The sequence below is a fragment of the Zeus faber genome (assembly GCF_960531495.2).
Source record: "Zeus faber genome assembly, chromosome: 14".
NCBI lineage: Eukaryota > Metazoa > Chordata > Actinopteri > Zeiformes > Zeidae > Zeus > Zeus faber.
Window position 1 is genome coordinate 28,795,846 of NC_137200.1, and position 20,134 is coordinate 28,815,979.

At 44.7% G+C, this 20,134-nt stretch overlaps 1 protein-coding gene across 1 annotated transcript; it reads right to left on the reverse strand.

Annotated features, from left to right (window-relative positions):
* Positions 1–240: 240 nt before the first annotated feature.
* Positions 241–12,479, reverse strand: LOC307240019 (solute carrier family 22 member 13-like; the record flags this gene model as incomplete). The annotated part of the gene is made up of 10 exons (XM_080013594.1): positions 241–405; positions 3,864–4,056; positions 9,114–9,222; positions 9,305–9,519; positions 9,818–9,912; positions 10,166–10,286; positions 10,366–10,534; positions 11,023–11,177; positions 11,267–11,370; positions 12,105–12,479. 10 exons carry the CDS (start codon positions 12,477–12,479, stop codon positions 241–243), a joined length of 1,701 nt encoding a protein of 566 aa, XP_079869720.1.
* Between the last annotated feature and the right edge of the window lie 7,655 nt (positions 12,480–20,134).

Genomic DNA, 20,134 nt, shown 5'->3' on the forward strand with positions numbered 1-20,134 from the left:
ATTATGTTTTTATACAATGTTTGTGATTTATAAATATATTTTTCTTATTTAAAAACACGTAACAAAAAATATGGGGTGTTTTTCGGGAGCTGGAAGGGATTCATGGCATTTCAATTAATTTCAATGGGAAAAATTGATTTGTTATACGAGCAGATTGAATTACGAGCTCTGTCACGGAACCAATTAAACTTGTAAGTCAAAGTACCACTGTAGTTAGGTTTGGTAGATGTGGTTGTAGGGCTAGTAGGAGCTGTTTTGGTAGTTGTGGTGGTAGTAGAACTTGATTTGGTAGTTGTGGTAGTAGGGGTAGTAGCTTTGGTAGTAGTAGTAGGTGTGGTAGTAGGCGTAGAAGCTGGTTTGATTGCTGTAGTAGGGGCAGTAGTAGTAGGTTTGGTAGTTGTGGTACTGTAGCAGGGGTTGTGGTAGTACACCACATTCCAAATGATTATGCAAATTGGATTGAAGAGTCCTAAACATTACATTTTTTGTTTTTCAATTCAACTCATGGATGGTTTTGTGTCTCAGGGCTCTTTGGATCACTGGATTCAACCTCAGACACCTGTGATCATTAGTTTGCCAGGTGAGCCCAACTCAAGGAAAACTACTTAAGAAGGACGTTCCACATTATTAAGCAGCCACAGGTTTCAAGCAACATGGGAAAGAAAAAAGCTCTATAAGCTCTTAAAATACAAAAAAATACCAAAACTGCGTAATCGACACAAGGTGCTCGCGCAGGCAGCCGCAAGGGGAGGCGCCACAATCGCGATTCTGGGTTCTATAATTATATAATAGAATGAATTGACTGAACTATTCTTTACGGAGTGAATTACCAGGCAGGGTTGCCTTTGGCCTTCAGCCTGAAAAATACTCAACCTGGTCCTTCTGTTTAGGATTGACCGGTGTGGACCGGTGTTTATACCGGTGGACTAACGAGGGGTTGCGCTGCAAGCGGAGGAAACCGGCGGAAGGGAAGGATGCGACAGTAAAGCAGAAGGAAGGGAGCGGGGCTATGAGCTTCGGTGCCCAGGGGCCCCTGGGGGTACTAATCCAGCCTTGCTAAGGCACCAGGACTGGTCCACTGTTCCAGGCGGAGCTGTCTGTCTCTTCATGCTGTCATGGAACGAAAGAAAAAAAAAAAATAATAATTCATCCTGATGCGTTCAGGAGATTCAGCAAAAACTGGTTTTCAGTTTGGGTATTTGAATGTCGTGGGTTTTCTCTCTGAGCCCGAAAGGAAAATCAGTTAAAGCAGAATTTCCGAGAAGGTCTGATGAAAAGTACAAATTTTAACATAAGGTTTCAGACGTGGAGCAACAGCGACACCAAGAGCGCGATGGAGGAACAACCTGCTCATCTGCTTGGGGTTGTTCTACCAGAGGGTTTGAAGTGGTTCATCCCTGAGATTCATATTTTAAAAAAATCAAAGGATAAAACTAATTAATATTCTTTATTTAGATGGATTATTTTTAAAACAAACAGCCATTCAGTGTATATCTGTAAAAACCTTGGACAAACTAAAGTGACCGTCTTAGAGAGACAGGCGGAGAGACAGACAGACAATAAGACCGACAGCCAGGCAGGTAGACAGAGGGATGGAGGAACAAATAGACAGACAGTGAGACAGACAGTTATCAGTTATAATTATTAGTTTATCAGTTATAAGTAATTTAAAAAACGTGCACAATCGGCTGAAGGCGGAAAGTTCCGGCGCTAAAATGTTCAAAGTTGAACGTCTGAACAAGAACAACGTGAACTGAAAAGATCCCCTTTTTTAAAATACTTTTTTTGATTTTCCTCAAACGCCCTCTGTGAGTTCCTCCACTTGATAACTTCTTCATGTTTCTACTTTAACTATTTAATATTCCTACTCCATGTCCCCCCGCACCACCACCCTGGTCAATGACGTTTAAAATGCTTCACAACATTTTAAAATGAGAGGAATCCTCGTGGAGCTCAGAGCATTTGAGAGGTTTGTTTCAGAACAAGAAGCAAAAAGGAAAAAAGATCAAGGAAACAGTCAAGAACAAGTTCAATGAAGGAATCTGCTTTGAAGGATAAGCCCATGACTGGATTTCGCTTTGTGTCTTTATAAGGCGGAATATGAAACATCTCCTTTGTTAAGAGAATTATTTCTTCTCTTTTTTTTGGTTATTAAACAGAACGGAACACAATACGATCATTATCTCCACTGCCCAACACATCAATCCTGGTGATAATAACACTGAAAGAATAATAATATCTCCTGACAAATGTGATAAAACCCACAGCAACGCAATAAGTGTGGCTCAGCAGCGGTGGCCCAGACACTGGTTAATGTTGCGGCTGCACAGCCCCATAGGCAGCAAGCTGCCATGCACTGTGTGTTCTACACCTTTCTATCATAGCAACATTAACTTTTTCACCACTTTGTGCGACAGTAGCTCTTGTGTAGGATCGAACCAGACGGGCTCGACTTGGCTCCCCACGTGCATCATTGAGCCTTGGCCGCCCATGACCCTGTCGCCGGTTCACCGGTTGTCCTTCCCCGGACCACTTTTGGTAGGTAGTAACTAGGCGGGGGCAGATACATTCCGTTCCATGCCCAAGACCAGGGCCGAGACGAGGGAAGAAAGGGAGAAAAAGAAGAAAGCACCCGCTGGGAGCAGCGGAGGAGAACGAGATCGGCTATCACCCAAGTTGACACGAGAACCGCAGTGAAGACAAACACGCCAGGATGGAAGGAAGGGTTAGAGGACATTTTCCCGGCGGGGTCTCCACTCCGAGTAAAGGAGGTGGAGGAGGGAAGTAGCAAGGGCCTCGCAGGCCTATGTGAAGAACTGTGGGAGGAAATGGCCAGGGTTCTGGAGCTGGAGCTACCGGATCAGCTGATGGACTTGCCCAGACTTGGGGAGGTAGAAGAAGAGGATAAATGAAACGAATCAATAAAGGAAGATGTCTTAAAATAATACTCATCTTTATCAATAATTAAATGATTGAAGTACTTATAATGATGTAACAACTCAGATAACAAATTGTTTACGGATTACTTTATTTCAGTCTATAATCTGTTGATGGTTGATGACTTGATGGGTTGATGACTCGAAAATTATACTGACTGTCATTTGCATCGACTATTTAGGAAAATCAGAGAAAAATATCATTTGCATAATAATCTGGAACGCGGTGTAGCTTTGGTAGTTGTGGTAGTAGTAGTAGCTGGTGTGGTAGTAGGGGTCGTAGAAGTAGTTGGTGTGGTATTAGAGGTAGTCGTAGGTTATGTAGTTGTGTGCGGTGTATATTCATTCCCATTGCATGCTGCTCAGAGTAATCGCCGTCCACATCTGGTCTGTCAACAGCGCCGGCGTCTCTCCCTCTCCTCTGGGCAGGTAGCAGGGGTGGTGTTAGCCAAGGAGATGCACAAGTGGCCCAGCAAGGAGTCATTACGTGTAGAGTGTGTCCAGAGAGCTGCACAGGGTGTCAGACATATAGAAATGAGCTGCACATGCCTGCCAGACAGTGTGCCCAGCTACCAATCACTGATCACCATTTGCTTCCCGCCCTGCATTGCTCTATTTTCCTTTGTTTTAAACTTCAACTTCTACTGTGACTTAATGTTATACATTCATGTTGTATCTACAAATAATATGAGCTAAGGTGATTTCCCCCCTGTGGAAACCGACACAACCACTAAGCTTTATGCAAATGAACGTGTGACGATGGCATGAATATGCAAATGAGCGCATGACATCATCTGGTGACTTATAGTGACTTTTGGAGCTAGTGCTCGCTGCTTCCATCGGAAAACAGTTGGCAGCACTACATGAAACTACCATGCATATTTATCTGTTTACGGTAGTTTCCCATGCTCACCCCTGGGCCTCGACCTCCGGGGTGGAGTCGGGCAGCTCGGTCCCCCTCGTCTCCGGCAGCAGGAAGACCAGAGCGCCGCTCAACAGGGTGAGGCTGCTGAACACGATGGTGGGAGCGCTCCAGTGGTAGATGGACAACAGGTTGAGCAGCGGTGACAGCATCCCTGCGATCCTCACCGCTACAGATGCTAACCCTAAGGCTGTTTGCCTGCAGGAAGGGGGAGGTGGAAAGACACACACACACACACACACACACACACACACACACACACACACACACACACACTGGATGGACAGTTTTTCCACTTAAATTCACGTTTCTTGGGAAACACCATTTTGAGATGAGTGCTCAGGAGTTGTTTTGCAGTCAAGTAAGCTGTTTGAATAGGTGGAAAATGTTTAGTATCCCAAGTGGAAAACAATCATTTTATTGCTTTTCCAGCACGTTGCAGACATTTTTAAACGCTGAAAACCTCCATTCATTTCCGATGAGGATCACACCATCCAGAAGGTCCAGATGTGTTTTCTTCCCCTGCGCTGTACATGCATCTTCAACTGTCTGTATACAAGAAACTCATGTACAGTATATCATTCCTGATTTGTTTAAAAATACAGTAAAAATCCTGATGTGCATATATTATTGTAGTGGAACAGTTTGGAAAAATGTTCTACACTATAAGCTGAAAGTACAAACCCCAATGCCAATGGAGTTGGGACGTTGCGTAAAACGTAAAGAAAAACAGAATACAATGATTTGCAAATCCTTTCCAACCTATATTCAATTGAATACACCACAAAGACAAGATAGTTAATGTTCAAACTGATAAACCTTTTTGTTTTTTGCAAATATTCACTCATTTTGAATTTGATGCCTGCAACAGGTTCCAAAAAAGCTGGGACAGGGGCAACAAAAGACTGGGAAAGTTGAGGAATGATCAAAAAAACACCTGTTTGGAACATTCCACAGGTGAACAGGTTAAATGGAAACAGGTGAGTTTCGTGATTGGGTATAAAAAGAGCATCACTCAAAGGCTCAGTCGTTCACAAGCAAGGATGGAGCCAGGTTCACCGCTTTGTGAACAACTGCGTGAGCAAATAGTCCAACAGTTTAAGAACAACGTTTCTCAACGTACAATTGCAAGGAATGAAGGGATTTCATCATCCACCGTCCATAATATCCTCAAAAGATTCAGAGAATCTGGAGAAATCTCTGCACGTAAGCGCCGAGGCCGAAAAGCAACATTGAATGCCCGTGACCGTCCATCCCTCAGGCGGCACTGCATTAATCGTGGCACGGTGGTGCAGTGCCGTGGCACGGTGGCGCAGTGCATTGCATTGCTGCCTCACAGCAAGAAGGTCCTGGGTTCGATTCCCGCCTGGGGCGCTGTTGGCACCGTGCTCCGGTGGGTTATCTCCCAAATAGGAGCCTTTCTGTGTGGAGTTTGCATGTTCTCCCCGTGCTCACATGGGGTTTCCTCCACCTCACGTCAGTAAGGACCCCCACCAAAAACATGCACCCATCATCGTCTGACCAGCGATGGACATTTATCACCTGGTCCCCGGGCGCGTCCACGTACGCTGCCCACTGCTCCTGGCTGTGCCCCCAGAGGAAGGACAAGCCAGGATGGTTAAATGCAGAGGAACCATTTCACCGGCACCATCAAAGCATGTGCATGTGCGTGTGTGTGTGTGTGTGCAAGCATGTGTTGTAGTGTGGTGTGTTGCGTGATAAATAAAGGACTGTTTCTGTTTCCTGTTTAAAAACCAAAAATCGTTCTGTGAAGGATATTAGTACGTGGGCTCAGGAACACTTTGGAAAACCACCGTCAGTTCACACAGCTCGTCGCTACAGCTATAGGTGCAAGTTAAAACTCCACCATGCAAAGCCAAAGCCATACAGTGGGGCAAAAAAGTATTTAGTCAGCCACCAATTGTGCAAGTTCTCCCACTTAAAAAGATGAGAGAGGCCTGTTATTTTCATCATAGGTTCACCTCAACTATGAGAGACAAAATGAGAAAAAAAATCCAGATAATCACATTGTCTGATTTTTAAAGAATTTATTTGCAAATTATGGTGGAAAATAAATATTTGGTCAATAACAAAAGTTCATCTCAATACTTTGTTATATACCCTTTGTTTGCAATGACAGAGGTCAAACGTTTTCCGTAAGTCTTCACAAGGTTTTCACACACTGTTGCTGGTATTTTGTCCCATTCCTCCATGCAGATCTCCTCTAGAGCAGTGATGTGGATCTGGAGACTGGCTAGGCCACTCCAGGACCTTGAAATGCTTCTAACGAAGCCACTCCTTCGTTGCCCGGGCGGTGGGATCATGGTCATGCTGAAAGACCCAGCCACGTTTCATCTTCAATGCCCTTGATGATGGAAGGAGGTTTTCACTCAAAATCTCACGATACATGGCCCCATTCATTCTTTCCTTTACACGGATCAGTCGTCCTGGTCCCTTTGCAGAAAAACAGCCCCAAAGCATGATGTTTCCACCCCCATGCTTCACAGTAGGTATGGTGTTCTTTGGATGCAACTCAGCTTTCTTTCTCCCCAAACACGACAAGTTGAGTTTTTACCAAAAAGTTCTATTTTGGTTTCATCTGACCATATGACATTCTCCCAATCCTCTTCCGGATCATCCAAATGCTCTCTAGCAAACTTCAGACGGGCCTGGACATGTACTGGCTTAAGCAGGGGGACACGTCTGGCACTGCAGGATTTGAGTCCCTGGCGGCGTAGTGTGTTACTGATGGTAGCCTTTGTTACTTTGGTCCCAGCTCTCTGCAGGTCATTCACGAGGTCCCCCCGTGTGGTTCTGGGATGTTTGCTCACCATTCTTGTGATCATTTTGACCCCACGGGGTGAGATCTTGCGTGGAGCCCCAGATGGAGGGAGATTATCAGTGGTCTTGTATGTCTTCCATTTTCTAATAATTGCTCCCACAGTTGATTTCTTCACAACAAGCTGCTTACCTATTGCAGATTCAGTCTTCCCAGCCTGGTGCAGGTCTACAATTTTGTTTCTGGTGTCCTTTGACAGCTCTTTGGTCTTGGCCATAGTGGAGTTTGGCTTTGTCTTTTTCTTTTATACTGACAACGAGTTCAAACAGGTGCCATTAATACAGGTAACGAGTGGAGGACAGAGGAGCCTCTTAAAGAAAAAGTTACAGGTCTGTGAAAGCCAGAAATCTTGGTTGTTTGTAGGTGACCAAATACTTATTTTACCGAGGAATTTACCAATTAATTCATTGAAAATCCTACAATGTGATTTGCTGGATTCTTCCCCCCCATTCTGTCTCTCATAGTCGAAGTGTAAATATGATGAAAATTACAGGCCTCTCTCATCTTTTTAAGTGGGAGAACTTGCACAATTGGTGGCTGACTAAATACTTTTTTGCCCCACTGTATATCAACAACAGCCAGAAACGCCGCCGGCTTCTCTGGACCCGAACTCCTCTGAGATGCACCGATGCAAAGTGGAAGAGTGTGCTGTGGTCTGACGAGGCCACATTTCAAATTGGTTTTGGAAATCATGGACGTGCTGTCCTCCGGGCCAAAGAGGAAAAGGACCGTCCAGATTGTTATCAGCGCAGAGTTCAAAAGCCAGCGTCTGTGATGGTGTGGGGGTGTGTCAGTGCCCAATGTGTAACCTGCACATCTGTGAAGGCAGCATTAAGGCTGAAAGGTACAAGCAGGTTTTGGAGCAACATACGCTGCCGTCCAAGCAGCGTCTTTTCCAGGGACGTCCCTGTTTATTTCAGCAGGACAATGCCAAGCCACACTCTGCAGGTGGTACAACAGCCTGGCTTCCGAGTAAAAGAGTGAAGGTACTAGACCGCCCTGCCTGCAGTGCAGACCTGTCTCCCATTGACAATGTTCAGCGCATTATGAAGCGCAAAATACGACAACGGAGACCCGGGACTGTTGAGCAACTGAAGTGGTACATCGAGCAAGAATGGGAAAGAATTCCACCTGCAAAGCTTCAACAATTAGTGTCCTCACCTCCCAAACGCTTATTGAGTGTCGTTAAAAGGAAAGGTGACGTAGCACAGTGGTAAACAGGCCCCTGTCCCAGCTTTTTTGGAACCTGTTGCAGGCATCAAATTCAAAATGAATGAAAATTTGCAAAAAAACAATAAAGTTGATCAGTTTGAACATTAAAAATCTTGTCTTTGTGGTGTATTCAATTGAATATAGGTTGAAAAGGATTTGCAAATCATTGTATTCTGTATTTATTTACATTTTACACAACGTTCCAACTTCATTGGCATTGGGGTTTAAAAACACACCTGAATATCCATTCAAAAGCTTTCTGCACATTCTCTCATTTCTGTTTTTGTTTTATCTTCCCCGTTCACTGCAGCTTTACCGGAATTGGCTGAAACAACTCAATTAAAAGTATTTACACTTACGGTACGGCCACACAGACTGCAATGCAATATGATGCAATATAGCCACAGACTGCAATGCATTTCCAAATGGAGCTCGGCTTCAACGAGCTGCGGGGGGCGGGGCTAGGGGGGCGTGGCTACGGGGGCGGAGCTAAGGGGGCGGAACGATGAGCTGGCAGCTTCACAGCGACAATGAAGCTGAGCAGGTTTCAAATTGATGCAAATGAGCATCACCGAGCACCGGGCTACAGCCAATAGGAGGGAAGATGCTGGTGATCCTTGGAAATTGGAAGCCCGTACCACCACGTATTGTTCATGATTAGGATATTTTTCTTAAACTTAAACTAAGTACTTAAACTACCGATTCTCCCTCTTGGATTAGTTGTTTAAAGACCAAAACTTCGCCCTGTTTTTTTTTGTGCTCTGCTCGCTCCACAGCTCGTCCACAGGACAGAGTTGTTGCAGCAGTTGTTGATGATTAAAGAATGAAAACAGAGTCATTGCAGGTTGAGAAGTTGAACTCCACTTGCAGACTAACTCTGTCCTAGATGCAATGGAACAAATACTGTGTGTTGTACGTCCAGCACACTGACAGCACAGGGTAAAATAAATAAACAAACAAATAAATAAACAAGCAGACATGGGGCCATCCATCTATATAATATATATTAAATAAGGAAAAAGGAGAGATTTTTAAAATGTTTGACGCACCCACAATAGCCAGTCCAATTTGAGCCGACACGCCCACAAACGGCAGGGCCACAGAGACCCCGTCGCCGGCGGTGTCACCGTAGCATTACACTCTTTGCTCAATACTTAAATCATAAAAGAAACACAGTGAGCACGAGTCCACGGTGGCCGCCTACCTGACGGATGTTGGAAACAGCTCCTGAATGTAGACGTTGCAAATGGAGGCGCCCCAGATCATGAAGAAACGTCCTGCAAGAACCAGAACTGTGACAGCGATGGCTTGGTCTGTAAAATAAATGAGACAGTGCTGTAAAATGAACGGTCGACAGCTGCAGAGGTACCTTTGCATTCTGTAAAACGCCTCGACCTCGGGGAACGGCCAGGACGACGACGCAGAGGAACCCTCCGAGCAGCAGTGTCACCATGAGGGAATATCTTCTGCCAAAAACCTCCAGCAGCCAGATGCAGAGACTATGCGCCGGGAACTCAGTGAGACCGAACATGAGCTGAGTCAGGAATATGTTCAGGCCAAAGTTCCCCACGTTGAACAAAAGGCAGAAGCGGGAAAGAATTGTTGAAAACCTGAGGTGTAAAGGGGGGAAAGGGGACGTTAATGAAGTAAAGTTTGACAACACATTTCACACATTTATTCATATTCATAGAGAGCTGTAAAAGTTATAGTCGTAACACATGCAATTCATTGGATTTACGTTGGGATTGCAAAGAGATAATGCCAAACTAGACACCAAAAATGGCATTTTTATTGTAAATCTGTCGACAAACTCCAACTGTGTGCCCAGACAGTTTTTCCGAAGGCCTCACATTATTTCCCTGTCTATTCATGTGGACTTTACTCCAGGTGTATGGAAATGTTACTTACCAGGCCAATGTTATGACCAAAAAATATTTCTTAAGTACGGGTGACTGGATGAGAACTCTTATGCCTCCTTGTTGCACGTTTTTTTTTGCAGCAATCTGAAAAGGAGGAAACAGTTAAAGTTAACATGTTTGCCAAAAATATTTTATAATTATTACAATTGTTTTTCAAAACCTCAGAGAGTTTTCTTTGGTATAATAAATCCACTTGGGAGTAACTTACTGCACTTACTGTATAATGTACATGTTATTGCACTTATATTTGTCAATGTAACCTGTTTGTTTAGGGGCCGATCAGAGGTTTACAGTAAAATAATTAGTTTACAATGCAATATATTTTATAATATTATACCTGTTCCAGGAGAGATTCTGGAACTGTGCGTTTGTTGATAGCCGCTGCTTTCAGAATCAGCTGCTTCACCTCCTCGGTCCGTCCTCTGTCCAGCAGCCACCTGGCCGACTCTGGAATAAACCTGGATAACCAAACCGCTGTTTAAACTCCAGAAGGGCCGTGAAGGGAGACATGTGATACAGAACAATGTATACACACACCATATGTAAGTCATCACCAGGACCATGGGAGCTACAAAGACGAACTGGGCCAGTCTCCAGTCACGGATGAAGTAGATGGTTCCGGCCTGGACGCAGCTCCCCACCGCGTTGAAGATCTGGCTCAAGCACGCACCAAGGGACCGCTTGTCCATCCCCATCCATTCAGTGGCTGGGACAAAAAAACAAAAAACGAAATTCAAGAACACGAAGAGAATAGAAGCGATGTAATTTTAAAGTATTTTTTATTTATTTATTTATTTGTATTTATTATTTTATTATGTTATATTGGAAGAAATCTCTCCAAAGTTCCATACTGTTCCATTTTTGAGAATTCAATCAGCTTTGTCTTGTTTATTTAGCACAAACAGCATTGCACTTGTCAATGAATACTTACTTATTCTGTTTGAAGACTCTTATTTTTTTATTTGGTACATTCAAGCCCTCTTTTATACATAGAAGGATCCATTGTGCACAAACAAATGTTATAGGAATGAGTGAAGTCATAAATTATAATCAATTTGTTTACTTTTTACAAAGTTTTCATCGAGAATATTTCACATACAGGAATACGACTCTTAATTTATATATTTGTTCATATATATTGTATGTTCCAGTCGTGTGTTTTTCAGTGAGAATTTAACAAAAAAAACACTTTACCAAGTACAATGCTGTTGACCCGAAAGCCTCCACCTCCAATCCCCCCAATAAACAGGGACACCAAATACACGGGGAAGTTGGGACTTAATCCTCCAACCACAGTGAATAACGACACCAGCACCAATGAAATTTTTGTTGCTTGTTTCCGGCCAAACCTAAAAAAAAACATGTTAAAAAAAAAGACTTCAACATTTAGAATCAGTCGCGAGGAAAGGACAAGGTGTTTGACTTCCAATGAACTCACGATTCAGCAAAAGGTCCAAATAAGAGCGAGCCGACCAGAGCACCAGCCATTATCACCACTTGGCCCACTGCGGCCAGGTTGGCTTTGTCACAAACCAGATTAAACTGTAAAGAAAATATGAAATATGCATGTACATGTATGTCCAACTAGATGCTTAGTAAATATAGATAAACTGATAGAGGGATGATCGATAGACACCTGGAGAAATTGTAATATCAAAGCAACTCACATCAACACAGTAAGACAATAAAAATAGGGCAATATAATAAAAATATGAAAAAGGAAAAAGGCAATATATGGAGAATTCGGAATAAACCTAACAGTTACATTTGGAAAATATCCAATAAACAGTTAACAATACTCAATAAAAAAAATAAAAATCTGCACTATTACACGAAACCTGATGATGAAGAACAGATAACAGATAAGATAACAGAAAAACAATAATAATATAATAAAAATAAGATAAAAAAACAAACACAGATGAAATGTTAAATGAATTATTTTTCCGGTCTTTTTTATTTTTATCCTATAAACACTTATATAGACTTTTATTTGTAATGCTGCAACACTGTAACTTACTGCAAGTGCTTACAGCTTCTTGCCCATAGTTAGTGTAGTGCTAGTATAGGTTAACTTGTGTGGATAGATATGTACAGTACATTTCTCATCTCTTCTCTCTATCTTATCTCTCGACTGTATTGCTGTAATACCTGAACTTCCCTTGGGGGTGAATAAAGTTTTATCTTATTACGGTCAGGGTCATACAGTCAGTGTAGATATCATCAGTGGTTCCGGGAAACATCCCCCTGCGACGGTTCTTCACAGCACCACTCACATCGGTCACTATGGTGGCCTGGTACATGCTCCTGTCGTACTCCCATCCGTCCTGGCACCGGACCGTCTCGTTGAGTCCGTACTCCCGGATGGTGTCCAGGTCCCGGTCCACGGGGACGAACATCAGACACCGGCTGAAGGAGCCCTCCGGGTCCCGGGGCAGCGTTAGGTTGAGCCGCTCCTCCCTGGTTAAATTAGGGGCCGCTTTGAGGATCCAGTCCGTGTTGCAGTGCAGGTTGGGGCTCGACTGGACGAAGAGTAAACTTCCAAAGTTCAGCGGTATGATGACGCTTGGACAGCAAAGAGCAAGGAGAAGGGTCTTCTGAAACAGTCCAAACTCCCCCGCGCTCCTCAGGATCTCTCCGAAACCAGCCATGATGTGTTTTTGAACGTCCGCTTTGCTGAAGCGGATTTCACGGCAGTTTCTTATTTAAACAGTGTCCATCAATGTTTAACCTTTTGGGATCCCATAAAGCAAACATGGTGAGCAGGCAAGATGAGTGACTGTTGCTTGGTGCCTCCCCTGGTGAGCGGTGAAACAGAATAAGCTCAACCCCAACGCGCCCGGCGACGCGGCCTCACGCCGGCGTCTGAAGGGACTGCTCCTCCTCTTGCAGACTCATGTTAAACAAGACGTAAAAAGCTGTAAAACAAATATCAACAAGGCGCTGTGGTCCTCCATTGATGTCTTAAAATTAAATACACGTCACGTTGCGAAATGAATAAGGATAAAATCTTTAATTAAGGCAGCTCCTGTGTACTGTGAGAGAGAACTGGCGAGTTTCTATTTCTTACTTTAGACTTTTGTGGTCCACTGTTGTGGAGCGTTTCAAGCATGTGTCTTTAGTCACATTTCTTTTACTTTTATTTACGTTACGATGCAAAGGAAAATAACCCATAAAGACATCCAATCATTCATCAGGGGTTACCCCCAATACTTCAATAATTCAATTCCCCAAAATAAGGCGTGTACTGTAACTGAATTTTAACTGCTGACGGCTTTGTCTTACGTGTATTTGATTTACAGGAACAATGTGGCTGTAAAACATTTACAAAACACTGTAAAACCTGCACAATGAACACATCTGACGTCTGACATTGCTCTGGTTGCTATGGCAACACAGATAAAGCCCAGTTTATGTTAAAGATTGATTACAGTCCAGTATACTATGCATGTCTAGCATTAAATCACTTATTTTGTACTGACATTTTAAATGGATTAGCAAAGCTCAACAGTAGTCGCCCAACTCAGGGAGCCCAACTCAGGGAGCCCAACTCAGGGAGCCCCGCGCAACGGTGGGTTATCTCCTGATCAGGGGCCTTTCTGTGAAACAGAAGAAGAAACAGTCTTTATTGTCACGCAACACACCACACTACAACACATGCTTGCACACACACACACATGCACATGCTTTGATGGTGCCAGTGAAATGGATCCTCTGCATTTAACCATCCTGGCTTGTCCTTCCTCCGGGGGCTCAGCCAGGAGCAGTGGGCAGCGTACGTGGACGCGCCCGGGGACCAGGTGATGAGTGTCCATCGCTGGTCAGACCATGATGGTGCATGTTTTTGGTGGGGGTCCTTACTGACGTGAGGTGGAGGAAACCGCATGTGAGCACGGGGAGAACATGCGGTTTCCTGAGATCTCATTTCACCGCCCACCGTGTGAAGCTGTAGCGCTGTGTGTATTTCATCATCTCTGTGTGAGCTCTTTTGGCCAAACCTCTCTGTCATCAGCGTTTGTAGATGACTCAGCAGCTCCAACCAGATACCTACAATATGAATTCCCTGCCGCGCTTGTAGTTCCTCCAATTACAAATCAGGCTCGGAACAATGCGATTTAAATGAAGTTAAGACCAGGGAGAGACACTTCAGAGACACTTGTTTCAATGAATATCAGATCACTCCCCTGCAAAGCAGCGTGAGTTGATGATTTGATCAGAGAACAAAATCTGGATGTGATGGCTCGACATGAGACTTGACCACGAAACGAAGCTTCTCCAGCAAACTATGTTTGACTTACCAACCAGTCGATCAATATGACCCTAGTGTGTGTGTGTGCGTGTGTGTATGCGTGTGTGTGTGTGTGTGTGTGTGTGTGATTGTGTGTGTGTGTGATTGTGTGTGTGATTGTGTGTGTGTGCGTGTGTGTGTGTGCGTGTGTGTGTGTGTGCGTGTGTGCGTGTGTGATTGTGTGTGATTGTGTGTGTGTGTGTGTGTGTGTGTGCGTGTGTGTGTGTGTGTGCGTGTGCGTGTGTGTGTGTGTGTGTGCGTGCGTGTGTGTGTGTGTGTGTGCGTGTGTGTGTGTGTGTGTGATTGTGTGTGTTTGTGTGTGTGTGTGTGTGTGCGTGCGTGTATGTGTGTGTGTGTGTGCGTGTGTGCGTGTGTGTGTGTATGTGTATGTGTGTGTGTGCGTGTGTGTGTGTATGTGTGTGCGTGTGAGTGTGTGTGTGTGTGTGTGTGTGTTGTGGTGTTCCTTCGTGTCAAACCACTGGAGGGAGCCAAAGAAGAGGGCGGCACGCAGCCAGGGAAGGCTGTCAGGCCGGGATCATTGTGGATCAACAGCTGCATCCTCCGGCGGCGGCCGGAAGCTCGGGGACACCAAGCTGGGCCGGATCCTGATGAAGGGGCGGCCTCCAAAGGGACACTCGCCCCCCAGGAGAGGAGGCCTCAGGGTCAGTGTGTGTGGGGGGCTCCCTCAGCTGTCGTGCAAAGGGTTGAATTTAACGTGGAGCCGTGAGAGAAAACAACGTTGATGAACGGTCTGTTGACGTGCAACTAAATCGTCGTACTTTGCGTGTCACCAGAAGGGCGACGCAGCAGGAGACGAGAACGCCGGTGATAGCGGGAAGAAGCCAGGTTGTTTCTGCTGCCCCGCCCTTTTCCCGCTCACACTTTAAATTAATGGACTTCAGTTGATTATACCTCGAAATGCTTTGCTCTGAGCCTCATTCACCCGCCGACGTCAACACCAGAAGACGAGGAGTGTCTGTGTGTAATGTTTACTTTTTCCCCTTCCACTTTGCAGGAACAGCACTTGACCCTGCAGACGGCGTGAAGGTCGGCGGAGACGTGAGGGAGGAGCGGCACAGATGAACAGGACACTGGGATAGAGGAGGGAAGTCATGTTGTTTTTAGCTTATCTGCTTCAGGCCTTCGGACCAATAACTTGATATTTTTAAAGGGAAACTATCAGGTTTAAGTGTGTAATGAATTTACAATGTTATGGAGACGATGGTTTGGGGAAATCTTTTCTATAGGCAGCAAATGCGAAAGAATCTGTGTTTCAAGTTTGCGGGTATATGAACTCTAAATCTTGGGAACATTGAGCGAGACGCCGCATGCTTTCTAGGGTTCTGTGAAATCGCCCCACAAAGCAGTCTGTTTTTACAGAGCTCCTGCATCATTTTAGATTTTTCAAGTTGTCATTCCCTGCAGCACTCGCTCCGTCACTAGCTCCCCTCCGTGACGTCACGCTCACGCTTGTGGGAAATGTCTGAATTTTTTGGTGGGCATGGCTCATTACATGACAAATGGGTCCAGCTGTAATTCAAAGTTAAAATATATATATATATACATATATATATATATATATATATATTTAATAATTTCACCACACATTTATTCACTTTGTATGACAACCTGCAAGTTGCTTTCGTTTGTGTTCCATTGTAGTGTCGAAGTAACGTCACAAGATGGCGCCACAGAGCCATGTGGATAACTGGAGTAACACTGGGGAGACGCCAAAAGTCCATTAAAAGTAGAAGAAAAGTGCCTTAAAATATTAGAACGATCAACCAGGGGGGAAATTAATTGGGGTTTGTTTTGAAAATACTATTCCTAAAAAATATAAAGTTTACAAAAATGCATCCAGTTTTAAGCAAGACAAAACAATATTATTTCGCATGGGGGAAATAATCCCAAATATGTTCTCAGTCAACAAACCTGATCTTCTGTTCATATTGAAACAAGCCAGTGCAGGGAGTGATCGATAAACAATTCTTCTGTTGAGCGATCACGATTGTCTTGTTACATTGGAAGGATTAACCTGAAGAAAAAGTATAATAATAACAACAACAACAGCAACAACAACAACAGCAACACCCAACAAAGTCCTGTAAAGGGCAGCGCCTCAGGGAGCTTCCGTTTCATTCATTCATCTGATTAAAACAATGATCAGCGTCAACGGCTGCGGAGCTATTTTTCGGTTTCATTGCAGAGGTGAGCGTACGATGGAGCTGAATGAGTGTTTTCGCCTGGATGTCTCCAGGGTTAGGGTTAGGGTTAGGGTTAGGGTTAGGGTTAGGGTTAGGGCCTAACACGCTGCAAACATGTCAGTGAACTGCAAATAAATGAGGTTGTAACTAAAGTCACTGAAAGTAAACTGTTTACCGGCGTCAGCGTCTCCAAGCATCTGAGCTCTACGTCTTCAGGTGAGACACATTGAGGGACCCTTCTGGAAGCCAAACGACATGTGGCATGAGACGTGTGGAATTATTATTTTTTAATATTTTAGCAATGGGTGGAAATATTCTCTTAATTCTGTAAACATTTTATTAAAAAGTTCATTTTAAGTACGACCTAAATTAAATTTCAACTTTTCATAAAAAAGTGGCAAAGAAGCCAATGAGCCACAGCTGGACGGACAGGAGGTCCTGGAGGGACTGGAGGTCCTGGGGGGTCCTGGAGGGATGGGAGGTCCTGGGAGGATGGGGGGTCCTGGAGGGTCCTGGAGGGATAGGAGGTCCTGAGGGGTCCTGGAGGGATGGGAGGTCCTGGGGGGGTCCTGAAGGGGTCCTAGAGGGGTCCTGAAGGGATGGGGGATCCGGGGTCCTGGAGGGATGGGGGGTCCTGGAGGGATGGGAGGTCAGTGTACTTCTTATGCAACAGACTCTTCACATTCAGATTCAAGAAGTGGAAATTATTTGAATTAAAAATGTTAAGATCATAAAACCAAAATAAAAAGGGTCAAATGATGAAACAATTAAATCATTTTAAAAAAGCGGGACCCTCCAGGACCTCCCATCCCTCCAGGACCCTCCAGGACCTCCCATCCCTCCAGGACCCTCCAGGACCTCCCGTCCGGCAGACGCCTGCTCTCTGGCAGGTTCCTGCCTCTACAGCGCCCCTGGTGACAGCAGCTGGTACTGCAAGCGGAGCATGTGGCACGTGGACACTTTTCAGCAGTGTGTTTACGTTTGGAAGGTTTCCGCCCAAATTCAATGTAAAAGATGATTTTATTGATCTTTCTATGATTACATCACCATCAGCAGAGCCTCTGGAGTGTGGTGCACATCACTTGTGCAAATAAACGGAGAAATAATCAATGAAAATAATCAACTCTGAGGTTGGAACCATTTCAATTAGGATTCATTTGGCCCCACGGGCTCAAGTTTTTGCAGGTGCTCCCAACGTCCCCGACGCTCCCAACGTCCCCGACGCTCCCAACGTCCCTGATGCTCCCCACGTCCCCAACGTCCCCAATGTCCCCAACGTCCCCGACGCTCCCAATGTCCCCAACGTCCCCAACGCTCCCAACGTCCCCGACGCTCCCAACGTCCCCGATGCTCCCAACGTCCGCGACGCTCCCAACGTCCCCGACGCTCCCAACGTCCCCGACGCTCCCAACGTCCCCGACGCTCCCAACGTCCCTGATGCTCCCCACGTCCCCAACGTCCCCAATGTCCCCAACGTCCCCAACGCTCCCAACGACCCCAACGTCCATAACGCTCCCAATGTCCCCAACGCTGCAAACGTCCCCAACGCTCCCAATGTCCCCAACCTCCCCAATGCTCCCAACGCTCCCAGCGTCCCCAGCGCTCCCAACGCTTCCAAAGTCCTCAACATCGTCCAACACACGTCCCAGACTGATGGTGAACAGAGCATTCCAATAAATAAGTGAACCAACCGACCAGTATGACCCCAGTCAACCAACCAGTCGACCAGTATGACCCCAGTCAACCAACCAGTCGACCAGTATGACCCCAGTCAACCAACCAGTCGACCAGTATGACCCCAGTCAACCAACCAGTCGACCAGTATGACCTAATCAGCAGCAACTGTCTGGAAGTGGCTTTGAAATAATCACTTAGTTGAGGAATCTGTTGAATCTCTCGTTATTTTTGTTTCTGTGATCTTCGCTCATGTGCTCCACTCTCATTCTTTCTTTACCCCCACATGATTTTTCTTTTCTCCGGGAGGAATTTTTCCCACAACTGTGTGAGTAAGCAACTCAAAAATCATGTGTTGCCAGATTCCCAAGATCACATTTGACTGGAAATGAAATTGCTTTGCGCTGGTAGATACAATTTGATAAATCTTATTTCTGACTGATCTGACTGACATCAGGGGATCTTCAAGCAAATTCAAAATTCTTCAAGCAGATCCACACATTTTATTTTGAGTCAGTTGTTTTTGCAGTTGTTTTTCTACCCACGCAAACATCTTTTTTTCGGTCAGATTCCAACAGATGTTTTTCAAGATAAGATATTATTTTATTTTTAAGTATAATTTTTTTTGTTTTGAGGAGGATCATTTGGGGCTTGAGCCCAGGCACATAAGCGTATGTGCTTGTCTGCAAATGGAATGGCCTCTCACACACAACTCAACTAAATAAGTAACTTTACAGGCCGTCTTATTTTGCTCCAATTCTTTGACTCCCAGACACACGGAAATAAATGAAGCAGGTTCCCAGTTTAAACTCTGGGCATTCAGCCACAACACACCAGGAAGCGCCTTATTTGGACAGCAGGAAGTCCGCTGCATGAACAGGAAATCCTTAAATGGGCAACAGACTAGTTTGACCAGCGTGACAGCCCAGCCGCATTCCACTGGCTCATCCAATGACACACACACACACACACACACACACACACACACACACACACACACACACACACACACACACACACACACACACACACACACACACACACACACACACACACACACACACACACACACACACGGAGGATCTGCTAGTTGCCTGAATTTGCCTCCAGGGATTAATTTATATTGAGTCTGATCTGAGTCTTGGCTTGACAGACACAGATGATATACAGCGTCATTACTGTGTGCAAGTTATTTTTTCCAGTAAGACGCAGAGTCTTTGCCAACAAGACAGCACAGCTTTACTGATAAAAATTAGAACAAAGTATTTTTTACTGAATGAGCTGTTCTTTAGTTGAGGATAGAGAGCAGTTACTAACTGATGGTACCAACACAGGCAGACAGGCAAAGGGAAGCTCCAAAAAAGTTTATATTTTTGATTTATTAACACATTTGCCCCTATTTTGACAGAGTGCAGAATACTGTATAGTAATTTATCTTTAACAAAAGAGTGCATTCGTTCCTGTACAGATACAAACATTAAAATGTGAATAATGAAAATAAAGTACTGCATGTAAACCAAACACCATCTTTCAGCCTACACAGTAGGTAACAACTAGATATATTTCCATACCTATCCTGCAAAATATATACATTTATTTATGAAAATATACTACTTAGTGCATATCTTCAATACAAACCCTCTGATATAGGAAATATAATATTTAGAATGTTATTTTTTCCAGCATGTTGGATATTCTGACTGTTTCACAGAACAGCACAAAGATCGACTGAGCAGAACTTTTTTTTTTTTTTTGCCTGGTCACAGTAGTTCATGGCTAACGTGAGAGAAATAGGGAGGGAACATTATTTGACTTGTAAACAAACCTCCGGTATGCAAATACAGGGTCCTTCATGGCAGGCCACCATGGCTCAGAGCGCGCACTCCTCTGGCACCAATAACTGATGATTCGTGGCAGAGTAGTAGATATTTAGATTGAGAGCATCTCAAACGCAGACTGCTCCAAAGCTGCAAAGAGTTTTGACGGCAAGGCTCTCTCTCTCTCTCTCTCTCTCTCTCTCTCTCTCTCTCTCTCTCTCTCTCTCTCTCTCTCTCTCTCTCTCTCTCTCTCTCTCTCTCTCTCTCTCTCTCTCTCTCTCTCTCTCTCTCTCTCTCTCCTCTCTCTCTCTCTCTCTCTCTCT